The 15,000-nt window shown below is 39.8% G+C and overlaps 1 protein-coding gene across 1 annotated transcript in view; it reads left to right on the top strand.

Annotated features, from left to right (window-relative positions):
* Positions 1-15,000, top strand: part of cog6 (component of oligomeric golgi complex 6) — a 24,892-nt gene that overhangs the window by 2,276 nt on the left and 7,616 nt on the right. Inside the window, exons 5-12 of the mRNA XM_079246576.1 lie at positions 5,922-6,033; positions 8,413-8,495; positions 8,695-8,765; positions 9,680-9,773; positions 11,012-11,140; positions 14,358-14,449; positions 14,600-14,664; positions 14,783-14,874. Of these exons, the coding sequence (XP_079102702.1) occupies positions 5,922-6,033; positions 8,413-8,495; positions 8,695-8,765; positions 9,680-9,773; positions 11,012-11,140; positions 14,358-14,449; positions 14,600-14,664; positions 14,783-14,874 (738 nt within the window). The remainder of the gene's footprint in view (positions 1-5,921; positions 6,034-8,412; positions 8,496-8,694; positions 8,766-9,679; positions 9,774-11,011; positions 11,141-14,357; positions 14,450-14,599; positions 14,665-14,782; positions 14,875-15,000) is intronic.

Below are 15,000 nucleotides of genomic sequence, written 5' to 3'. Positions count from 1 at the left end.
TTTATTAATGTTGATTCACGACTAAAATCTTGAAACATTGAGCGAAATTGTTTTATAAGTGTTTTCGCCAAACTGTAGACAGCGGATGTATGGCAAGGCTCACATTTTATGTTTGAAACTGGCATTTCAGAACACCAGGGAGTCTTTTAAAGTAGGGAAGGGAACTTAAAATTCATATAATGTGCCCAAATTACAGATAAATATCCAACTATTATTTCTTTCCTTATCTGTTCTGAAGAAATGAGTCATTCTTTTAAACCTGTCACAATGATGGATGTCATCAGTTGAAACGAAGACACCATCATTTTTCTGTCATTTCCACAGAGGTTACTCCTTTTCTTTTCAGGCAGTTTTTCAGATAAATGGCCCTTCAGTCAAACTCAGAAACAGGAAATACACAAGCCACTTGATAAGTTTTATCCTACACTTTGTCTTTGGCAGTATGCATCTGCATAAATGACTACCAATGTTTTATTTTGCACAATTAATCTCTCACGTGCATCTAAAGGGCTAAATCTTTATATACATACATCTCTCAATTCTGCAAAACAATCCATTTTTTAATTGTTTGAATTAGAATGTCAAATGAATGTGATTCCCCAAGTTCAAATATTAACCCTTTTCACACAGTGCTTGCACGTGATGAGATAATTCATGTCGACCAAAGCAGGAGAGGCTGATTGATTTGTGAGAACAATAGCTACTTCTCCTGTTGCACAAACGTTTGGAAGTTTTTCTAAAATGCAAGAAAATCTTAAATCTTTATTTTGTTAATTTGTTTTAACAAACACAACTAAAATGAATAATTTTTTATTGTCTACAGGTACCAACACTGTTGTGTTTTAGAACAGGTAAAATATATCTAGACTTTACATTGTGGAAAATTTCCAGACCTTTTGTAGAAGCACAGTTTTCATAGTAAAGTCACACACTGTAAGGAGTGCAACTATAATCATCAATAAGACAGTATTTCTTTTAATTGTCATTGTCGTTTTCAGTCACTATATTTAATTGAAACCAAACTTTTATAACCTGAGCACAGCTGATTGATTGTCTTGTATTTCAGCGTGGGGACTGAAATTTGTGGCATTATATTTGAAAGAACAATCGACTACAAGGATCACACATTTTCAGCTCCTCATTATGCGAGTGTATAGGCAGGAAATGCATCTTTGGTCACAGACATATTTATGGATGGGTTTTAGTTGAATAACTTGCAGTAAATGTAATCTATGTGTCAGTAATAAATGAATTTGGCCATTTAGTTCAGGAATCAGATTAATCTTGGAGCTCATGTTTCATTTGCTCCATCGAAATGTGCCTCGCACTGCTCCAGGTATAACGGATTTCCACCATTTCTTTCTGAGATGTCCAATTTCAATATGTCTAATAATGATAATGTCCCTGCTGCGGTAAGATTAGATCTGTTGAGTCACTTCCCTCAGTGCGAGGTGAACCGTTCCATGGATCTGACTGGTGGTTGGACTATCCAGTCATCTGCAGGCATTTCCCTCTTTGGCGATCAGAAATGAATAAAGTTCCAGAGACGTTTGCTCTTGCTCATTGTCAGGCGATGCTATGCTGTTGGGCCATCAGTAATGACAGCTATGTGAAAATAAAACACCCGCTCCTCTCTGGTGGGAGTTAGGGTGGGATGGTGTTCATTAGCATTTGTGGCAGATGGGATCTCAGCTCCCGGTGACCTTGCGTGTTGACACTGAGGCAGGAACACTGGTCTGGATGATGTAGATTTGTGGCAAAAGACATTAAAGACGTCGTCCTAGTGTAATTTATGCCTCACTGGCCCACCATCAGCACCTCCTTTACAGAGAGGTGACAGAAGTGAAAGCAGGAGATGAGTTCTGAGTCTGAGATCGGTGAAAGACTGCACTGGGGATAAAGCCACCGTTGAGCACATGTAAGCGATGAATTAGGACTATATATCAATTTGTGTCAGGCATCTTGTTGAGGCAGGCCGAGGTTTGACATGAATGTCCTTGTGGGCAGTCCCTAGCCTTGTCTTTTTCTTTGCATAGTGCTCCCATTGGGACCTGCTGTCCGTCTGTGTGACATTTTCATGTGCAGAACCACTGTGACCTCGCAGCCGGATTGGATAGTTTGTGCACGCCGGGCTCTGACCTTGTCTCTAGCAATTTTGTCTCCGAAGTAGCAGCCAGGAGAAGTGTGCAGTCAAAGCTGTCCTCCTTCAGCCACCCACCAGTCAGTCCCGCTGCACCTCCTCACCTCAGTCCTTTTCATCAGATGTTTTTTCAGGTCACACAAACATCTCCAGTCCCAAAGCACTGCTTTATTTTTTATGTGTCCGTGCTGTTGACACTTATGAAAGCGAGGCTGCATTCGTGCTTTTGGGGCTACTCTGCTGGGAGACTACAATCGTTGTCAAAGCTCTGCTGATGCTCCTGTTTCGTACCTGGCAGAGGGAGCCTGACATTAAATGTTTGCTGTCTCATCTCTCCCCGACACTGTATCATTTGTCAACTCTAATGAAATGGAAAGTAACAGTAGATTACTTGCATTTTGGATAAACAAAGGAGCAGAGGAGGAGAGTGACAGAGTGCAGTCCCCCCCCTGCGTTTGCCCGCTAACCTCCAGTCATGAGGCGCTGTTGTTTTGGTCATGTCTTGCTTAAAGATGCTGTCATCAAGAGCACAAAATAGGCGTTGTGTGTTGTTCCATGCTGAAATGCAATTCTGCCCACCTGCCCTGCATCATGTTGAGCAAGTTGAGACCTCTCATCAGCAGATGTTTCTGTTGACTTTGTGACCTCATGCTCAGAGCTGGAGGCAACACACTCTTGCACCAATTTTCCAACTATTACCAAACCATTCGTGCAGATACAGTAGATCTAGTTGCCTGGGTTGATTTAGCAACCACAGTCATTGTTTATCTGCACTTGGTTTGTCGCAAATCTCATGTTTCACATCAGTTCTTCCAACATGCAATGCGTGATCTTTGGCCTTATGTGCTGTTGAGTCTTTTTGTTTTTCCCTAAAAAAATGCATGTTCCCAGTTTGACCATTATTCAGAAAAGAAAGCTGAAACCTCAGATAGATCAGTCAGTGACAGCAGAGTGTGAATGACAACCTGTGTAAAATGACACTTGAGCATCCTCAAAGCCCAGCTTGGCACTAATGAGGTAAGTATTCCTTTGCATTTTCTCGTGTAGCTGCATGTGTTCTTTGATCATCGGCGTGCAGCTAACAGCTTTGCGAATGCCAGATTTCCACGCAGTTCTTTGAAATGGCCCTCGATGGATTTAAATGGAGAATTTGCCCACATGGTGTACAAATTGTTAGTTGATTGGACATTTGCTTGTTACAGAGCAGTTCACCCTTCCTTCTGTATGGTTTAGTGGCTGATGGATGGAACGCACTGATCAAGCTCTCACAGGCTGTACTAGCAGCTCAGCTGCGTGAGTTAATTAAGCAGCCACTGTAATTTCAGTCTCATATTGACTGTTTTTATGAGCTTGGACTGCGTTGTATTGCATAAACAGTTTCTGCGTTTGAGCAGGAAAAAACCAGTTTAGAAATTTTAGCATACAAGACACTGCTTGACTTGTCATCCTATTATGTAGCTTTGATCTAAATGAATATAGCGCTTGTTGGAGATTGTTCAAGAAAAGCTTGTTGACCTCATTTTCTTCAAACCTCTGGCACATAGACTCCATGTACTTAACAGTAGGATGTTACAGATTCAAGCACGTTGCTGATTGCAGCCTGGAAAAGAATGTGTCATGTCCTGACAGCGCTGTCCAACGTGAACCCTCTTTTCCACTGTTCCTGTTCGCTTGCTTGTTCTGTATGAGACCTCCCACCGTTTCCTCACCTCCAGCGCTGTGAGCAGCCTCTGAATGTTATGATTTACATCCTAGAGGAACTGGTCTGTCAGTCTTTGCCCTGGATGTTTGAAATGAGGGGTTTCTTCTAGAATAAATCTTTGACATGTGAGCAAGTTGCTGACATCCCGAAACTAATAATCAGCAACAAGCCGGGGACGAGAGCCCGGTTAAAAGTGAAATAGAATTTGTTTTGTTTCTGCTTCTTCTCTTTTAAAGATTACAGCAGAAGCTGTTATTCTGCTAAGTATCTCATGTTATATCCCGGTTTCTGACAGTTGAAGAGATCACTGAATTAGATTGTTCTGGAGGTTTTCTGCAGGAATGTGCATGTTGGTGAGGAAATTGCTGCTCTCGGTCTGACGGCTGTAGCTTCTCATGCTAGATTTACAGATCTGACCAGAACATTCCTCATGCATCGTGCGGTGCATACATGTTCACATGGAAATTGTTTCATTAATTTATGCTTCCTCTGTTTAATTATTACCTCATTGGTATGGCTTGTTGTGTTTGTATACATCATTGTAATTGTGATGGGGTCTTGGGGTATTTGAGGGCCTTTAATTTGAATTTACTTTCCAATAGCATGATGTTTTCTCTCTGTCGCATTCAATTCTAATTGAATTTTCTCCTCTCTGCTTTTGAGGCTTTGTGCATTTGTTTGTTTGTTTTTTCTTTCTTTCTTTTTGTTTGTTTATTTATTTTATTTATGTGTAGGGTAGGGACATAGTTCTAAAATGCAAATTATAAAACAGTGTTATGGTACATTACCCTTATACAGTTCTGTAATTACAGATATCTGTAACAGACCAAGCAACAACTTTTTACAATCTCAGGCTGCAGGCTTGCTGTGTCTCTGCCGAGTTCATAATATTGATTTTAATGATCCCTCTTGCAGTTTATAAATGTAGCTGGAATTAAGTCAGCTGTTAGCAGCAAGGTCTGTCTGCGTTTTGCAACACAGTATTGACAGAAGAAATCACATCTGGTGAAAGAAGCCTTGTTCTCGTCCGTGTGTGAGGTTTGGTGAGTTGAACAGAGGAAGACTGAATCATAGATTCAGTTTACAACCGTTTACTTTCAGCCGGTTGAGCAGGCGTTATCGCCACGTGAGAAAACAAAGGTCAGATAATCACCAGGTTATTCTGCTCGACCAAAATAACCCGCTGATTTACTGCTTATGACTCATTTCACAGAGGAAGAGGAAATATGGAGGGGATGATTTTGGGTGGAAGGATGGGAACAGAGGGAGGACCTGCTGTTGTTCTGCTGGCCTGGAACAGAGTTCCCTGTTGGACTGGGGTGGTTGCCATGGTCGCTATTGTATTGAGACTCATCCGGACACGATAGTAGTCACTCTGTTGTTGTTCAAAGTGACAATACCTGGACAGTATCCGGCTCTGTTCTTTTTTTTTTTCCTCCCTTACCTCCCTCCCATATGAATTTTCTTACACATTTGAACACTTGAGTAGAATCTTACTCATGCACCAGATATCTTCAGTGTATTGTGTGTGTGTCCCACCCTGTTGTCTCATTTTCAGTTTACAGGAGCAAAGTATGTGTGTGTGTGTGTGTGTGTGTGTGTGTGTGTGTGTGTGTGTTGGCTGTGATTGCCACCTGCTGGAGAACCTTGAACGTTACACGTTGTTGAAAACATGCAGTTTTGGTTCAAATTAAGGCTTGTACTGTTTCTGTTTCTCGTTTTTCATTTAGATTTATTCTATAATATTATGAAGAAATACAGACTTAAAACTTCATATTGAAACATTGCTCCCTGTGATAGACTGGCGATCTGCCACTCGCCCAATGATTACTGGGAGAGGCTCCAGCTTCCCTGCGACCCTTAATGGGAAAAGTGGTTAAGAAAATGACTGACTGACTAAAATACTGTTTGAAAAATTACATGTGAGAGCTAAAAACTTTGAGGGCTAAAAGCTAAGAAAAGATATAAAACTCACAATGAAAAGTCAGTTTCCATCTTTCTTTTAAGAACCTAAAAGAAAATCCAGAAAAAAAGGTGCTAAGTGAAGGAAATGACAGCATTTCTTTGTTTTTCCTGTAGTCAGCGACTTGAGGTGAGAGCTCGGGTTGCTCAAGCTTTCCTTGCCAAGTTCCAGCTCTCTAATGAGGAGATGGCCACACTGCGAGCTGCTCGGGACGCACCAATTACTGAGGTAATCTCTAATATCATGTAAACTAATGAATGAAATAATGTGAACAGTGCTTCTGTTGGCACCTGCAGCATGGAGGGAAGTATGAGGTGCCGATCGATGCCTCTGCTGTAGCTGTTCGGTTTGATCAGTCGTTTGTCTTTTCTGTTAAACAGAAGCTGTAACATCTGCATCCTATCTCTGCCATTGTGCTGTAACATCTGCATCCTATCTCTGCCATTGTGCTGTAACAACATCTGCATCCTATCTCTGCCATTGTGCTGTAACAACATCTCCATCCTATCTCTGCCATTGTGCTGTAACAACATCTGCATCCTATCTCTGCCATTGTGCTGTAACAACATCTGCATCCTATCTCTGCCATTGTGCTGTAACAACATCTGCATCCTATCTCTGCCATTGTGCTGTAACAACATCTGCATCCTATCTCTGCCATTGTGCTGTAACAACATCTGCATCCTATCTCTGCCATTGTGCTGTAACAACATCTGCATCCTATCTCTGCCATTGTGCTGTAACAACATCTGCATCCTATCTCTGCCATTGTGCTGTAACAACATGTAATGTGTTTGACCGTCCTAAATGTATAAGCAGTTATTTTAATTATTATAAAGGTTCCTTACTGTCAAATGACCAATCTGTCAGATTTATGAACCCAAGAACTCTTACTAGACCTGAAAAAGGTAAAAGGATTTACTACCCACAACAAAATCAGACCTGTTATTTAAAGTCAGGACCCGGTATCATGTAGGACTGAGACCTGGACCTGGACTTCAACTCTTTGAGAAAAATCTGTGTGAGGCACTAAAGCAAAACTTTTTGTTGACCAAAGGTTTTCGTTAGAAGCAGTTTCCTCTTTCTGTCTGTCTGTGTTGCAGACAATGGATGCTCCACATCAACAAAGCTGATAAATTATATCCAGGTTTTTCTGCTGCTCTTGTGTTTTTTTTTTGTTATTATTACTATTGAAGCAGCCAAACTAATTTCCCACTTAGTCAGGCTTATAAGTTCTCTTCCTGTCTTGGTGCCAAATAACAAATGCTTCTGATGAGGTATCAGCCATTTGTTTACATGCTGCATTACAAACATGACTGGCCACATTAGTCATCTATAGAAAGCAATAGCATCAGGGGCCTGTTGCACAGAAGTAGGATTCAGATATCAAGAAAAACTACGTCCAGACTCAGCTGGCTGCACATAGAGAAGCCAGGATGACCAGACACAGATTCATCAGCCAGGTGAAGAAATCCTGATGAATCCTCACCAATTCCTCAATCGAACCTCACAATCACTGAATCATTCAGCCCCCATGGCAACGAGAACGATGTACTTCTGTTTGTCGGAAAAGGAAATCAGCCGAGAAGCAAATGAAGACGTCGAGGGCCAAATGAAAAGAAGGGAAACACTACCACACTTAGAGAACAAAGACAGAAAGCAAAGTATCGCAAACTGCCTGCGCAAATTTTACACTCAGTAGTCCGCTGAAACCTTCACAGTTATAAACCGCATAGTTAGTTCACATCTCTGAACACTAGGGCTGTGACAATATGCTTTTGTCCCGATTTGATTTCGATTTTTTGGGTGCAGATTTGATTTAAATTGCAATTCCCACAAATCTTTGATATTGCTGATTTGTGTAGATTAAAAACTAAAGAAATGTATAAAACTTTTAATTTAGGAAAAAACAACACAGTAGCCAGACCATCATTCTGCTGCTATAATGTCCAAGAAGACAAGCAAAAAGATCAATGAAATTAATAAAAATGACTAAAATTTTATAGTGGATTATTTTTATTTGATTTAAAAAAAAAAAAAAAAATTGTAAAAACTGTGAAGCAAAAAAAATCCCAATTTTCAATTTTTCAATTCGATTTTCCCTCCCCTACTGAACACCTAGCTGTACTCTGGTTATGAATGTGTTGAAATTGCAGGTGAAATTGAGTGCAGATGTGACTGAAATGATGTAGATGTGTGTGTGTGTGTGTGTGTGTGTGTGTGTGTGTGTGTTTAGTCAGGAGGACCAAGACATCTAGACCTAATCCCTTATCATGGTTTTGTGCAAAAGGCCCCATGACTGCTCATTCGCTGTTATTCAAACTCTGATAAAACTTTAAAACAGATTAATAAAAAGAAAAAAAATAGACGAGTAAAAGACAGCCATCCTTATCTGCCTTACATCATCACAGCCGGGGTTTTACATCTCAGACAGACACTTGCATGGGTTTGCTTTGGGTTTGGTGGATCTTGCTTCAACTCTGTTTTACTTCACACATTTAATGTCCCCTGATTATATTCATGTTGCTATGCTGAAGACAAAAAAGTGGTTTGAATTCTGAAATTTGCTTGTAATCATTTTAATGTGTTTGTAATTAAATCTGCCAGGATTTTTTCAAAGTTCTGAGCCGAGTGAAGTACATTCACGAGGATGTGAAAATCCTACTGCGAACAAACCAGCAAACGGCAGGGTAAGGAGAAACATGTTACTGCTCCACTCTCCATTAGCAACAATACGTGCCTCTTATATTTATTTTTATTCTCATGATGAATTTATGGTGTTTATTATGGACAGAAAACATCCAGGTTTGGCATCAGAGTCTGTGCTGTGCTGCGCTGCCAGTCACGAGTACGTAATGTGTGTTCTCGGCATGTGTGTGTTGTTCTCAGGTTAGAGATCATGGAGCAGATGGCGGTGTTACAGGAGACTTCATATGAGCAACTGTACCGCTGGGCTCAGAGTGAGTACCACACAGTTACAATCACAGCTACATTCACAACTCACGGCAGGTCTGCTTGTACAAGGGAAGAGCATACTGACAGGGTGAAGAGTGTACACGGTTCTGTTTTGGGCCTTTGGTGATCATTTATATATTTAGTTTTTGGACCTTTATATGAAAAGAAAGCCTAACTTTTCCAAGCGAGAGTAATTGCGTGTATAGGCCTCATTTCTGTCCCTATATGACTCATACCCTCTGATTGTTGTTACCAGAGGAATGCCAACAAAACAAAATTTCCACAGCTCAACCATGTGTTGAAATAAACTGTTTGGATCTCAAAAACCTCTTACTGGTAATTATACTGTAACAAAATATAGAGCACTGTCTGAATGTGCAGCTGAGGCTCAGGAGATGAAGTAGTCCACCAATCGACAGGATGTCTGTCTGGCCCACCTGTCAATATATGTTCAATGTGGCTTGTGTTGTTCAGTACTTTAAGGAATCAACGGGGCAATAAAATAGTTTTCACTACATGCAGTAAATCTGATGAAGGATAACATTTGTTTTGCTGATGGAAACACACTCTGTGGTAGGTTATAATCTGTCTTTATATGTTGTATCAGTTGATGAAGAGACATTTTTGTGGAGGACATTTACTTGTATTCCCAGCCTGTTGGAAGCCCAACAACAGCAGAGTGTTTACCCATTTTCAGCACCGTCGGAAAGATTGGCCATTGTTGTTTGTATTTGGAGGAGCACGAGCAAACTCTGTGACTTCTTTGTGAAAGTTTATGGAAACTTCTGTTTGAAAAATGTTCTCTGTGTTTTGCTTGTCACCACTAGGGTTGTTTTGCTCTAAAGCATTTAGCATCACTGAGTTAAGCATGAAACAAGCAGTCAAATTTCTTGGGCTTTTTTTCTTTTTCCCTACATAGACGAATGCAGAGGACTGACTCAGGAGGCGTGTGATATCAGCCCTGTGTTGACTCAAGCCATGGCGGCCTTACAGGATCGACCTGTTCTTTACAAGTAATACAGTCTAACACTCAAACTGAAAAAAACCTTGCTGTGTAATCTGTCTTAGATTTTACAGATTGACTTAGAATTGAATATTTTAAGGCTCAATGTGTCACTGTGACTGATTTCTTTGGGCACTTGCAACTAAATAGTGAGACCTAAGGACATGCTCGCTGCTGTTCTTATGGAGAGAGAAGCAGGTTTCTTGGTTATAAAACAAGAAAGCCTGAAAGGATGAAGAGAGCAGAAAATGTCATCACCATATAGCCAGCAAGAATCTCCTTAATAGAAAATAAAATTATCCAACAATTCAACAATCTATACTTATAATTTTCCATTACATCATGTAAGCATCATACAGATTGTAAAATGTATTATTTATGTCAATTAATAGACTTTTTCCCCTCAGACTCTCATTTCAATGAATATAATTGAGTTGATTATTCCTACAAAATCAAACGGCTGCAGAAATCAGTACACTTTCCTTTAAAATACTTCTCCTATGTTGATGGAAATTTTGCTAAAAATGTGAGCTTTAAGACTCAAAGTCAAATGATTTTATGAATAAATTCACAACTTTTTCGTTCTGTTTATGCATTCAGATATTGTGTTGAAACAGAGGTTGCAGAGGTTAATGCAATGCCTGTTACTGTGAGCCTTGTGGCACTGACTGAAAGTGGAAGTGTGCAAAAAGAAATAAACATTATTCTAATAGTGATGTAAGACAACACATGGGCAAATAATTTCCTGTACAGAAGGAGGAAACTTGTTGTGAGACAAAGCAAGTTCTTGAACAGGACTTCCTGAACTTTACTGCATGCCTAAATTTATCTGTTAAAAAAATATAAAAGAATAAAAAGCAGCACAAGGAAGAAAAAAAACAAAACTTTCACACGTCAATGTTTTCAGTCTCAGTTCTCCTTCTGTCTGTGTTGTGTTTTTGGAAAAGCACCTGTCTCTGTGCCCACACAATGTCCAGACCAAGGCCATCCAGCGGCTGGGTATGTTGAGGCTGGATACCAGTGTTCCTTGAGTTTTAATTCAACACTATCTTTTGTTTAGTCTGTTGCAGCGTTTGTCACCACCAAGTCATCAGAAAAGCCTCAAACTCATTCCTGCTGGAAAAGCTAGCTACATTGTTGATCTTAGAAACCGACCACGGCACACATTCTGTACAACAAAACGTTGGCTTCCATCTTTTTTTTTTTTTTTTTTACATGAGGGCTTGGCCTTTTTTCTCCTTTGTTTAGGTACACCCTGGATGAGTTTGGGACCGCACGCAGGTGTGCTGTAGTACGAGGCTTCATCGACGCCCTGACCCGAGGCGGGCCAGGAGGAACTCCTCGCCCAATAGAAATGCATTCGCATGATCCTATGAGGTACAGCATCAGTTATATTTTAATGTTCACATAGAAACATTCCTAACTATAGAAAAGCACACTAAGGGCAAAGACATCTGTCATTTAGCTCATTTCCAGCCATATTGTCAAAAGATTCTTAAGAGGGCACAATTCCTGCAACATCACTCCTAAAATTTAATGGCATCTAAGTTAGACCAAGAACCATTCTCAGAAAAAAAAAAAAAAAAACTAAAAGTTCACGCTGTTGTTTTTGCATAAAGTTGCTAATAAATAAACAAATAAACGTGGGCATACTGTAAACAGAACCATAGTGGCAGAGATAAAGAATAAATTAATAAATGGTGGATTCTAGGGAAATGAATGTATTTGGATGACATGCACCCTGATCTTAGAAAGGAAAGAATAGCTAACAGTTGCATGTTTAATGCTATAAAAAGAGCCCAAACCATGATCAATTCTCCAACTTTACCAAATAGTTTGGGTGTCACAGCTAAGTAAAACTGCAACTGAAAACTGAAAACTATGAATCATTTGAAGACTCATCTCCTCCAAATACCTCCTCTCCTCTCCATGGATGCTGGTCCAAACTTCTGACTCACATCGAATGAAAACATCTAACTTAATGTAAATGTTTATAAATGATAGGGTGGTAGTTTGGTTTCACACAGAGTTTGTTAAACCCTGTCTTCTCACTGAAATTCCTGTTTTGGAGTTTTTCATACAGCCAAGCTGAGTTTAGGAAAAACTCCATGTTTTTTTTCCACTGCTAAACTTCTAAAAGTTCTTCTGTGGGAAAACTGTGCTTTACGAAATGGGAGAGAGCTGCACTCAAAACTATGAATGTGAAATATTATCTAAACTATAACTTTTCTGCCTTTTGTTCACAAAAGCGACGTTCGTAGCCTTAGGAAGCAAAAACCTGCAACTTCAGGTTTATTTATAGCGCTTTAAAACGCTGGATACTACTGGCTGCTATCCAATAGTTTTCATAAAATTTGAAAACTTAAAAAATACAAAATAAACAATTAAAATATAAAAACGTGAAAATAAAAACATAAAAACCAGAATCCTAGCATTAGAAAGCAATTAAATAAACATTAGGTGCAAAATAAAACAAATAAGTTTTATGCTCTGCTCAGAATTTACTCCTGAGTTGGGATTTAAAAATATTTACAGACTGGACGAGCTTTCTAGGAGTATGAACACAAACCAGGTGTGATCAGTAAGACGCTGCTAAGCATTTAAAGCTTTAAAACTTGGGAGTAAAATGTTAAAATCGATCTGGAATTGCACAGGAAGCCAACGCAAAGATGGCAAAATTGGTATTATGTGTTTATGCTTTTCCCCTACCAGTTAACACAGTGGTTTCAAACTGGGGGTCAGGATCCCCATGGAGGTTGCAGGGCATCACTACATAATTGTAGAAAGTATGTGACCTACATTTCAGAAATAAATTTGGTCTTTACCAGATGTGTCACAATTAAACATTTAATGCAGAGATAAATCTGTGAAATTAGCACCTTCATGTTTTAACACATTGACTCATTACCAATAAAGTACATGTCATATTAAAAGTCTGAATTTGACCCTGCCTCAGTTAGAGAGGCTGATGTTTGGCCTTGTTACAGTGTTCAAACAAATCCACCAAAAACCACTTTATCCTCCTCATATATGGAGATTCTGACTTTCTTCCAGCCTCACATGTAGAGGATGCTGCAAGATCACTCATTTGTTATGTCATTGTTGTCGTGGTGGGGGCCATAAATGGAGCATATGTTCTCATGGGGTCTGTGATACAAAAAGTTTGAAAACCACAGAGTTAAAAGACAAGCAGTTGCATCTTGACTGACTGTAACAGGTGCAGAGACGACTGATCCACACCAGCATACAGCGAGTTGCAGTCGTCCAAACGAGAAGTGATAAAAACTATCTTTAGAAAGTTTGGGCATCACTGGTAATCATTCTTAGCTTGAAAAAGCTTGTTTTGACAACTTCATCGGTCTGTTTGTCCAATTTAAAAGAACTTTCTAATATCACGGCCAGATTTCTGACAGCAGACAGGGTATATAATGCCAAGGGGCCATGGGTGCTGACAGTCACGAAACGGGTTGGATTTCCCAAACCAAATCACTGGACTTTCTACTTATTCACCATCACATGAAAAGACAAGTGTTTTGTTTTTTTCTGAAAAAGGAGAAGCTTGCAACTGTATCTAAGGCATAAAGTCCCATGACGATGACAGTGAAATCCCTCTGACTACGAAGCACAGATCTGATCCACTTGCTGTCATTTTGAAATTCAACCAGCAGGTGCTACTGTTTGTACATTTTCATTGTTTTTATTCAGGTTTTTTAGTGCAGTTTGCAGCAACGCAATCAGTTGATGCCAGGGAGAGACACACTTTGAAGCTGTGTGTAATGTGTTTTTGTGGAATCATAAGCCAACATTTTAAACATTATAGATAAGAGGACTGTTTTGTAATCCATATGAATATTAGGTTTGATTTCCTTTAAAATAACACACAATATCTTGACTAAACTTGGACCATTTTTAAAGGTCTCTATTGGTGATGTTTAATTAGAATACTTTTTTCCTGATCATCCCACTATATTTCTTAGATCACAAAGTATCATTTTACCTCAACTATTCAGTAAAAAATCAAATTATACATAAACATTTGAATAAAGTTGCCGGTTTATTTTTATTCTCAATATGTCTGGGAATATAGTGGCACTTTTTGACAAACAGCAATATGTTCCTACACATTCTATGTTATATATCTGTGATTGTATTTGTCACAATTGTTGAAATATAACCCAATCACAGAAAATTGTTCATTGTTTAGATCAGTGTCTGAGTGAGCCTTTGTTTCCCATCGTACCGCCTCCTCTTCCTCCAGTGCCCGGGAGCCAAATGGGAGATTTTCTTAGAATACCAACCGCGTGTGGAGCACAAAATCACCTCCACTTTATAGGAGGAATCAACAGTTCTGAGAACATCAGGTTCTTTCTCTCCTCCCTGTATCCTCACATCCTCATATACGCACCCTCACCAAGTTAAACCTCGCTGTTTTTCCACCGTTACGTAACAGCAAAAGACATTTGTGTGTGATGGGAGTAAAACGCGATGAGCCATGCCTAAATGGAGCAGTGACGGTGCCACAGTAAGATGATCCCTCTGCCTGGTTCTGCAGTGACGTGCGGTTTAATACAGAGCACTTTTGTTGCTCTTTCAGGTATGTTGGGGACATGCTGGCCTGGCTGCACCAAGCAACCGCCTCAGAGAAAGAACATCTAGAAGCTCTCCTGAAACAAGTCACCGTGCAAGGTGTGAACAGTGAAACATGGTGTCCATCTGGTTCAGAGTCATACAGTGCCTTTAGTCATCACTAACTTGGAGGTTACTTGCATTTAAAACATTTTTAAGGGTTTGTTTTACTTTGACACCACTGATTTCATTTTGGTCCTCTATTATCAGGTGTGGAGGAGAACTTGCAAGAAGTGGTGGGACACATCACAGAGGGAGTCTGCAGGCCGCTGAAAGTGGGCAGCCAACCATTTTAATTCTATTAAAGTCTGAAGAGCTTACTGTTGATTGCGTACTGTGTTGTGCCATGCTCTGCTGATGTACTCACTCGTTTGTTATTGATCTGCTACTTAGGTCCGGATAGAACAAGTCATTGTGGCGGAGCCAGGTGCTGTCCTGCTTTACAAGCTGTCCAACCTCCTCAAATTCTACCACCATACGATCAGGTACGTCACAGTTTGTTCCTGACAGTAACGTAGCAGCGAGTTTTGTCAAAATCAGAGTTTTTAACTTAATTCATAGAATAAGTAGGATAAATGGGGCGTGACCAAAAAACACAGCGGATCATGTAA

This window comes from Telmatherina bonti (assembly GCF_933228915.1).
Source record: "Telmatherina bonti genome assembly, chromosome: 9".
Lineage (NCBI taxonomy): Eukaryota > Metazoa > Chordata > Actinopteri > Atheriniformes > Telmatherinidae > Telmatherina > Telmatherina bonti.
This window is presented reverse-complemented; position numbering and strand designations above follow the sequence as displayed.